The sequence below is a fragment of the Antrostomus carolinensis genome, unplaced genomic scaffold (genome assembly GCF_000700745.2).
Source record: "Antrostomus carolinensis isolate BGI_N321 unplaced genomic scaffold, ASM70074v2 scaffold22562, whole genome shotgun sequence".
NCBI classification, from domain to species: Eukaryota; Metazoa; Chordata; class Aves; order Caprimulgiformes; family Caprimulgidae; genus Antrostomus; species Antrostomus carolinensis.
In genome coordinates this window covers 71,422-82,019 of record NW_010299270.1, presented here as the reverse complement: position 1 = coordinate 82,019, position 10,598 = coordinate 71,422, and the positions used below count along the sequence as shown (strand labels likewise).

Here is a 10,598-nt window from a genome sequence, read left to right as displayed (position 1 = left end):
GGCTGCAACTAAAAAGAAAGGGGGGGGGGAAGAAAAAAAGGAAGGTCTGGGAATGCTCCTGTGTGTTTATTTTCCTTGCAGTACTCAAAATAAAATAGACTATTCATTTGTGGCTGCTTGCAGACTTTGTGAAGTGACCAGTAGCCAGTACTTGGTTTGTGAGCATCTCCTGCCCAGCCTGGGGGCCTGGCAGCCAAGTCTCTGGAGGTGCCTCTGGCCGCCCAGCTCAGCTTCCCCAGCCTGCTGCCCTCGGCCAGGACGGGCTCTGCACAGCCCCCTGGGTCTGAGCAGCTCTGACGGCAGCAGCCATCCTCCTGGCAAGGGAAATTTGCCTTTGCAGTGGGGTTCAAAGGAGCACAAGTCCCACAACAGCAAACTCTCCTGAGGGACCTGGCCCTGTGCTGCTCCTTATTTTGCTTAATTTAAACTTCTCCACAAGTTCCTATGATACAGTTAAGAGTAGCATGGAAAGTGAGGAGCAAGAAAGCATCTTAACTAATCCTGGGATGGCACTTGTGCCAGGCTCAGCTCCTTTTCAGAGCTATAATCCCTCTCTAGATGAAAGGGAAATATTTGCACTTGTACAATGTATCTCGTTTCCATTAGCGTGACCAATCTTCTCGAGTGGTGCTGCTGAGGCGATGGCAAACACACAATGGTTTGATTATCCCCTCACTGAGGGACGTGGCAAAACCTCAGCATTTAAAATATAAGTGTAGGGGCTCTGAGCCATCCAGGCGTGGGTGTTACTCACTAGCGTGGGATCCAGTTTTCCAGTAATCCAAGTGACAGTCAGTATTGAGTGGAAATTGATTATCTGAGTGAAGCAAGGATTAAAAATAGAAGCTTTGTGTCAAACCCCACGTATGTTTTGACTAAATCCTAGATAACAAGAAGAATGGATAAAAGACGGAGATTATACAGAGAACACCAAAAACCAAGAAGCCAGTATTAAAGAAGAAAAGGATTTGAGTGGGTTAGTGCAATTAATGATTGTCAAGTGCCATCCTCGCAGCCAGCTGGGGCTGCTGCCGCTTCTTCTGGGTCCCTCCTGCCTTACAGGTGCTTTCATGTGCAAACCTGCAAGAGGCACTTCCACCTCACGGCACTGAACACGCGAGGCTACGATCAGCTCAGGTCAAGGCTCGGGGGCTTGTGGTCAGTTTTTTGCACTATCTCCCACTGTAAGTCAATTATTTTGAATGGTTGGAAATTCTTTCCTATAATAAGACCTGGAACATTCCCAGAAAGGATGGGTTGTCTCGAAAAGGGGCATCCTCAGCTGTGTCCCTCGGTCTACAGCACTCTTTATGCAGGAAAGCTAATGCAGTTTAATGACCTTTATGTTTCAATAAACTGTAAGCACTTGAAATATATTTTTTTCTCCTGTGACTACTTTCTCCTCCTGCTCAGCAATTCCCCAAGGGATGCATGTTGGCTGTCCCAACCGAGAACTGCAGAGTTCACAGCCTAAGGAGTGTCTGCTCCAAATCCTGCAGTCCGCCCTGGCAGTGCCTCATACCATGCGAGGGTCTGTTATTATCACATTTTATAACATCTGCTGTGATTACTGTAACCATCTAAACTCACATAACACACAATTACTGCTTTCACAACAGGAAATACTTCACCAGATGAGGTAAGACTTACAAATAAAATAATTTTATTGAGTTTCTGCTTCTATAGCATGTGGCACATAAAGAGAATTAAGACACAAGGTGTGATGAGAAATTATGTATTTGTCCTTCACTGAACAAAGGATTCGTCTTACCCAGAAAAACAAGGCAAACAAACACCCTTCTCTGCTAGTCATGACGTCCAGTGAAGGCTCATGCCGTGACATTTAGGAAAATGGAAACTGAAGTTGACCTGAAAATTATGGCTGATGGATGCAGTTCTGCTAACTTGATGTGAGGAGAAATGGCTGCCTTGCTAGCAAATTTTGTTTTAACTGAAACCAAAATATTTGCATTTATTTAATTGAATTACAGTGGAGCAAACAGCACTAATGTACTTATTAACTCACAGAAAAATACACGATGAGAAAATGTCCAAAATCCACAGCTGCCTGCTAAAGATCAGCAGATCTAGCTGTGTGTGCAGAGCTGGTACTTGGGGTGTTAGAGCTTCATTTTTGGCCTCTGCAGCCAAGGAACCAGCAAAGTTTCATTGTTTCAAAACTTGGTCTTCCTCCAGGGTTTGGGACTTAGAAACTTTTTTCATTAAGAGGTGCTGATAGTTCAAGAAAAAAGCTTGGAAGATTTTTTTTTTTAGTATTGGTTGTGTTTCTGTATTTCCCTTTACCCTTTTCTTCACCCTTTGTTACTAGGGTGTTATAAGAAATAAAGATCTAGTGTTCATGCAAGGATCTCACCTATTTCTGTAATATCTTTCCCCCTTTATGTCTGACCCCACTTGTGGCAACGCAGTTCTCCCCACTCCACTCCACATAACATGGTGACGTACAGGGGGGGTGAGCAGCAGCTATGAAGGGGTCTTAAGAAACTGTTCATGCAGGTAGCTCTAGAGAGACTTCAAATACAGGGAAAAAAACGGTTTTTCCCCCCTGAGGAATCAACAGCACTTTTTATATATGACAAAAGGAACCTGGGATACACACTGCACAAACTTCTAACAGCTCATGAACACCTCTAGATGAACAGGGAACCCGTGAACACACTGCTGGATTTGGGCTGACCACAAGAGCACCACAAGAGCTGACCACCCGCTGCTCGCGGGTCAGGAGTCGTCTCGCGCGTCTTTGGCCGCTGCTCTTCTCGGCGGGCGCAGGCAGCGCAGCGGGGCCGGTCCCGACCCCTCTCCTGCCCACCCGCCCTCTCCGTGACACGCAGAGCAGCCGTGCACTTTTCCAGCCTTCACACACACTAAAAACTATTTTACATGTTATTTTACAGGCCAAACTTCCAGCTCATGTCTCAGTCCACCTTCTTCCTCTGGAAACAGATCCATACAGTAAAAGCCACAAAAAAAAATCACCTTGGGAGACATATTAGACAAAGACATATTTGACCACAAAACGGGTTTCTGCCTTTACTTACGCAGGAATAACTAGACTGGAAAGTCTCGCTGCTGCCACTGCCACTCAGCAACAAATTACCGAGACCGTAGGCCAAGTGATAAAATAACTTGGTTTAGTCCCATGTCACTGGCCACACTCTGTCTCACGGTGTGGGTGGTGGTTTAGGCGAGGGACAGGAACCCTGGCTGTCAATGCTCGCTGCCCGGCCTTGCCACTGGTGGGAGAAAAAATGAAACAAGACTAAGCAAACCGGAGAGATTATTTGAAATTCCTCACACCCCTTTACCGCGCTGCCTGTCTCCAGTTCTGCAGTATTCTTACCTGCCCTACAGCATCTTTCAGCCTATTGCACGCCTGTGTTTAACCACTCAGGAAGAATTACTGAACAATTTACTTCATTGCTTTGTAAATCAATTCACAGTTGTGAGGACTGCTCACAAAAAAGGAAAAATAAACTGTATCTGTATGTGCTATGAAGACAAAGTTTGCTCCCAGTTTAGCTTTCTGTTGTTTCCTGGTTTAATGTTGTTGTCTTTTTGTTTTAGAAATACTGTCTAATTGCATAATTACTTGAGTCTTTCCAGTCTGGTAATTTGACTGCACAGAAGCTGTGTCCACAGTGCCAGAGACATTTCTCAAAGTGAAAATCAGATCAGAGAGTCAGTGGATGTAGCAAACATTTTTTTGCCATACTTACGGGATCATAAATTATTAGTCATCTGCCTTGGGGGCTATTATTAGAATTCAAAACCATTATTCCTCATTTTGAGTCCCTGCCCATCTCACCATCTTGTTTTATTAAATTCAAATGACAAATGATAGACATGTCCCAGAGAGAACGGGAGGCACAGCACTTCCACTGCTCCGGTTCCTCCCCCCACATCTAATCCCTCCTCTCCTACATAAGCAGAAACTCTTTCCTGGCTGATATTAAGGCTCTAACACACATTAATTTTGCTTCTGTTGGTGAAAACTCATTTGGCAAGAGGAACTTCACCCTCTCCTTGGCAAAGGAAATAAAATGCAACTGAACCCGAGAGAGCAGGATGGCTGCACGGGGCTCGGGGGAAGGCGGAGGAAGCCAAACAAGCATTTGCAGAGGCTCCGTGCTGGGGGTCACAGCCCGTGGGCACCCCTGGGTGGGAAGGCAGCTGGCAGAGCATGTGCTTTGATGGTTACAAAGTGGGGCAGAGGTAGGGTCAAGAATTCGGTCAATTTCCTTCCCCAAAGAGACCAGTCAGTGTAAAGTAACTTACTGCACAGGCTGGCCTTACACAGGGTGTTTCATCAGGGCTGAGCACAAACGAATGAATGAAGAAGAGGGAAAGGCTGTCTTTCCAAACAGGCTGCCTTAAGGTAAGAAAACAGTTTGTCCTGTGCTTCTCATGTCAAAAGCATTTGCTAAAATCCGTGAGGAGCTGATGATATGGATACAACTTCTGCATGAGAATTACCAATAAACCAGCAGATAAGCAGAAATGACAATAGAAATGGGCTTTTGGCAGAGTCCTCAGCATGCTCCTTGCATTGTTCTGCCTGCAGTTACAGTGTCAACTCCAAAAATGTGATTAAAACTCTTCTGAGAGTAGGTTCAAGTGACCAGTGTGCCATGAGGAACCTGGAGATACTTTTCCTTCATTTAATTGGAAAAGCTGAACCATCCATTCTGTAATTAACAGTCAGAAACTAGGCACAGTTCAATGAAAGTCAAACATGCCCAAAAGTCTGGAAGAGGCTGGTTTTGCATAGCTTTAAAGATAAATGGCTCTTCTTCATTATGAGCTTAGCTCTCAGCAAAGTTATCAGTTTTCATCTGGAGAAACAGTTTAAACAAATAAACGTTCCCACGCTGAATGTCAGAGGGACTTGGCAACATCAAAGACACATTTTGCATTGCGCTGATGCTGCTGCTCTGCAGTATCAGACAGAGTTTGTCTTTCATAGATAATAGAGAAATTTCCAGTTCTCAGAAGTCCCCTTCAAAGTCTGGAAAGACACGCTGTAATTTTATATTTCTTTTTATAGACACATCACTTTGCCTGGTTGATGGATATGTTGAGAAATGCAGAAGAAACAGCAAGGGGTGGGACAGTTGAGCACACCTGGGAGGCCAAGGCCACGACACAGGTGTGAGCAGGACCTCGGGGATGAAAAATGGGGACAGGCTTGTGCTGGGGGCAAGAGGTAGTTGTCAGAATAACTTCAAAACGCAACAGCAAGTGGGATTCTCGTCATCTGCTCACAAACTCTCCTTCTAAATGGCTGTGTGAGGAGGACAGTGCTTAGAAGCCTGGAATTAATGATTCATTTGCACATATTCTCTTTTTAATGATGACGGTCATTAAAGAAGCGCAGTCATGACAGTTTGTTACCTGCTGTTGATAAATATGGAGCAACCCAAGACATGAAATGTAACAGGAGCAAGTTTCCCTAGAGACTCCAGCAATGAAAGAGAAGAAGGAGCCACACTGGCTCATGAAGAAAGGGCCCGAGTCACGCTGCTGACCCAGAAATGAGGTTTTTGGGCTGTGCTTGAACAGCATTGCAGGTGGTTCCCCAGCCTTTTCTTCACCCATCTGCAGCCCTGGGCTGTCTGGTGAGGGGAGGGGGCCAGGACACGGGGGACACAGCAGCAGGTGCCAAACCGCTCCGTGCTCCCGGGCCAACAGCTCCATCATCCGCCGCTCAGGTCGTGCAGTCAGAAAGACAATTCAACCCGAGCTTTCCTGCTTCCCGTTTAAGATGAAGCACTCAGTCAGGAAAGACCCCGGCATACGGCAGAGGCTGTTACTGATCACTAGAGCGGAGAAGAGCACGAGGATCAGCTAGAAAGCAAACGCTCCATTTGCTGGTGCCCAGCTGTGAACGCTCTTGGAGATGGAGATGAAGAGGAAGATGAAGATGACCACTCAGGATTCCAGCACAGCCTGAGCTCATCCCCATGAAGACACAAGGGTGAAAAAGGGATGGAGGGTCAGCAGCTTCTCTCCAGCGTCTGCATTCATGGGCAGATGGACCCAGGAGCTGGCAGCCCGTGGTGCCCAGAGCGAGGGAGCCGGGGGCGGCTCTGCCACAGCGCAGCCGCAGACTTGGCCCACACCCCCTGGCCAGGACACCCTCCATGTGTGTGGGGACCCAACACTGATGACACAGGGTACAAAGCCCACATTGCTTTTAAAAGATGCACAAACACATATGCAAAAAATGATGTGATTAGTTGTAGACAACAAATACCATTTCCCATTAATTTCTGTCCAGGGGCGATGCCTTTTTCTGTTTGTTTTTTTTTTTTTTTGTTGTTGTTGTTTTTTTTCAGTTTGCACTAGGGATTTGCAGACAGCAGTGCTAAAACTTAAAAGGGCAAATAAATACAGGGACCGTTTGCTTGCTGGCTCTGTGCACCAGCTTGTGGCAGAAATACCAGAACAGATGATCAGAAGCTTTTTTTTTCTTTTCCTTTAAGCAGAGCTCCTGACCTGTGCACTGGGGGGGGGTGAAATGATTCACTCAGGGTTTTTTTCCAAAGTCTTGGGGGCTCAGCAGTGGTTTTCAAAGTATATTTTAGAAGGTGAGTCATCCTATATGCCTCCCTTCATTCCTCTGAGTTTTGTCACAATAATTATTTCTTTTATTTTCTGTTGATTATCAAAAACTTAGAAGAGTCTTTCAGACTTCCACCTGCATCTGAAAAATAGAGTATTTAAGTCATATAAATTACAAAGAGGAACTCCTGCCCCTGGGTCAGACGTGGCAGCTGGTGCCATGCTGTGAGGTGTTCCGTATGATGCAGACATTGAGCTGACTGATCAAATGACAGATCACTAAGCATTTGTGCTGGAACTTGGTGGTCACTGATGCCCAGCTCTCTGTGGCACTGGCTCTCTGTGGCATATGTTGCCTGCCCAAACAGCTACGGCTCACGTGTGCAATGCCAGTGTTCTAGCATGGAAAGGCTGATTAAATCCTGGTACCACTCGCTGCCCATAACCATTATACACAAACTGCACATCGGTTTAATTCTGGTTTGATTTACACCAGTTCTGCACAGCTGACCCTGGGTGGTTGCTCCTGATTTACAGTGGTGCAACATGAGATCATGAAATGCCTAATCCAAGTGAGCGTGACTATCCAGATTCCTGTTGTCTGATATATGTATCTCCACTGTGTCTTAAACTAAACTATTAATTGCCAGGTCTTCCCACTGGGTGTAACTGGACGTGGGTCTAGGGAGCGAGGATATTCCTCTGCTATGGACAGGGCTCTGCAGCCACGTTCCACCTGTGACAGAGGAATGTCGGCCCAGGGCGGCTGCAGTGATGAAAACGGCTGCAGGGATCTGCTGGGGCGGCCTCACCTCGCATGGCTGCTGCTGCTTACAAATGCCTGGAGAAAGAAAGAATCCCCCTGATGAAGTAGATCTGCCTCTGGGATGGGCACGTCTGAGTTTCAGAAACCAGCCTGATGAATATGAGCTGGGATAGAGAGCACTGAGCACAAACTGCCTTCTTGTTAGAGGAAAGAGCAGATTTCCAAGAAACATAGGGTTTGGTGCATAGGAATTCAGACTACTGCGAAGGATCACCACACCTAGGATCTGCCTTCCACTAGAGCTCAGTATCTGAACTTCAAAGGGAAAATAAGATGCTTTTTGTTATGTACTTAGTCTGTGGCTTTGAGGGAAAATGCCTCCTTAGCCCCAGATACAGTAGGAGGTTTTATTGCCTCTATTATACTATCACTGGCTGCGAACGCTGGTTTTCTTCTCATACCTGAAGTGTCAATAGCACGTGTGCCATCTTCCACATCTCTCTCCTCCAGAATTTATGATCTAAATCAGGCAAAACCCAAACTGCTCTATAGAAGCATGAGAAAATGGAGTGGAAGGAGGAAGAAAATGCTAGAGATGGTCAAAACAGTACCCAGGCATTTCAGCCCTGTTTTATCATCTGGGGCTGCATCAAGTGAATCTCTTTCTCTGGAGATGCTTAGAGCAATTACATTTGTTCTATTTATTCTCCCTCAAAGGCTTGGAGATGAGTCAACAGAAAAAACTTTTAGGATGAAAAAATTGAAACTTGAAATAGGCAATATCCCTGGACAATATGTTCTGCAACCAGAACAGCATTCTCTTCCCTTACTGCTCTCAATCTCTAATTTAAAAAAAAAAAAGAAAAAAAAAGAAAAAAAAAGAAATGAAAAATAAAAGCCCAATATGGTAACAGTCACATCTGTAAATACAGTCCCTTTCATTCTTGCTTACAAGCTCAAGGAGCTATTTCGAGACAATACAGAGATGTTTGTTTCTGGAGTTCACTTCTGGTGAGAAAACTCCCTCAGCTCTTGTCAGAAATTCCCAAGTGAGAGCAGAAGCTCTCTGAAAGCCTTGAACCAGCTCAGTCATGCACATCACATGCATTAAAGGGAAAGAATAACTCCACACACCTCTTTGAAAGACTTCTTTACCTCCACTAATGGATGCCAGTGTGCGATGGGCTTGCGTGGGTACGCCAGCATCTCGTTCCAGTGGTCTCTGCCCAGTCCTTCAGCACTGATGCCCACACGGCAAACCCCAATGATCTCATTGTGACCCACTCTGAAGAACAACAGAAATGCAACATGATGATCTCTCACAGACTGCCTGCACACTGTCTGCCCACAGAGAGTTCTGCCCCGTGTTATCGGAGTGCCACGAGGGTCAGTGCCAGGGCACATGGGCTGTCGTATCTGCACGACAGTCAGGTGGTGTCAGCACATGCAGCCCCCAGCACAGTGAGGCACTGCCATCGCCAGAAATCATTATAACTTCAGAATTATTGGAACTGTCGATCAGTCCAGACACAGAATCTGGAAGGATGTGTGATGTAGTGGTGTACAGCAAGAATAAGTACAAGTTCAGAAATGGATAATTCATACACCAGTTGCTGCTCAGAGTGAGACCATTTGCTTTCTGAAAGGAGATTAGAGTTTTCAGGACAAGCAAATAGCGAAGGGGAACACAGTACTTACCCAAGAAAATGCCATAAAGCAAGAGACCAGTTTTACCATATTTAGCATTCTAGCAGGTAATTTTCCATAACCATAAATAACAATGACACATTAACAATAAATCACTGGAGACAGATTGATGCCACAGAGCTGTACAATCAAGACTGTGATGCTAAAGAAAATGGTTATTGAGCTGGAAAACCTGCACCCAACGGGATGTTTTCCCCTCCAGCTCTCCAGAGCCTCCCACCTACCGATCGTAATCCATGACGGAGATAAGCAGACTGACTTGATCCATGTTCTCTGGGGGAATGTCAAAGATTATTGCTTCATTGTAAGTGGGATTAAGTGTGTTTTTCTTTATGGTGGTTTTCTTCTTTTTCAGTCTTCGCCCATCACAGAGCAAAGACACTTTGACATATGGATCTGGGGAGGAAGAGAGAGGAGAAGGCTTTCTGTTTATGGAGGTTTATTTTGCTACTGTCACCATATAGAAACAGCATCATCCAAGGATGGACTGTCAATTACCATGAGCCAAAGGCACAGGTATGTTTGGAAAAAGGGAAGTGTGTGTACTTATTGACCCCACCATTTCTCGTACTGCTGTGAATGCTGACATGAGGTTCAGGCACTGGACAACCAGTACTGTGGTCTTGGAAGGAAAAATCAGCTGTTTCCACCAGTTTTTCTGCAATAAGGGTTTGCAAGTGCAAGAAGGTCCCATCTGGGACCAAGAGCCCACATTCATCAAAAGATGATAACGGGCACTGGGCACTCAGGCTCTCTAGCTTGTGTTAATTGCACGGCCACAGGCAGCAAACCCAGTGCTGTCTCTGAAACAAAATTGTAACTTTTGCAAAATTTGCTTAAAAGAGCAAAATGTAAGGCAGCATTTTGACGAGCCAAACAGGCAGAGTGGGTTATTTTACAGGGATCCTTTCCTGCACTGCTCCCAAAACTATCCAGCTGCTAACGCTGTGTAGCAGTTAGAGTGAGCAGGGGAATTTTAAAGGCCATTCTCCCAATGTCAGAGAGCAGCAGAAGGAGAAGGTATTAGGGCAGCTCTGCTTCACATGCTTTCCACCAGCTGATCGTAGCAGAATGCCCCCAAGTTACAAACCACTCCTGGTTGCTGTAACGGCTGCTCTGGCGATTTCAATGCATTTTCAAGTAACAGTAAATGTGCAATGTGCTATTGCAGAAACGCTGAGCTAGCTTCATCTGAAGTCTCAATTCTCAGACATTTCATATGGCATCAAGCTCCAACTGAGCAGAAATGTTTTCTGCAGAGATCTTTTACTGTATTGTTACTGCCTCTTATACAAGTCACCAATAAAATTCAAATAGTATGACATTGAGCTTTGGAAAAAAAACCTGCTTTTTATGTTGAAATCCAGGATTTATGCATGCTGAATTTGCAAGCCAACCCTTAGGAACTGTGAATGCATACAGTTTTCAGGTGACTTTGTCCCTAATGTTTGAGCACTGGCCACTGTACAGAGGAATGCACACTCGCCTGGGATTTACCCAGGTGGTCCACGATCCTTTCCTAATCTTGGTGTGAAATAATTGA

At 45.4% G+C, this 10,598-nt stretch overlaps 1 protein-coding gene across 1 annotated transcript in view; it reads right to left on the bottom strand.

Moving 5' to 3' along the window:
• Nucleotides 1–3,077: 3,077 nt before the first annotated feature.
• The window catches only part of SYT6 (synaptotagmin 6), a 33,762-nt gene continuing 26,241 nt past the window's right edge, over nt 3,078–10,598 (bottom strand). Inside the window, exons 5-7 of the mRNA XM_010162746.1 lie at nt 9,280–9,451; nt 8,483–8,633; nt 3,078–3,254 (exon numbers count right to left, since the gene is read on the bottom strand). Coding sequence (XP_010161048.1) covers nt 3,183–3,254; nt 8,483–8,633; nt 9,280–9,451 — 395 coding nt within the window. The 3' untranslated portion in view covers nt 3,078–3,182. The remainder of the gene's footprint in view (nt 3,255–8,482; nt 8,634–9,279; nt 9,452–10,598) is intronic.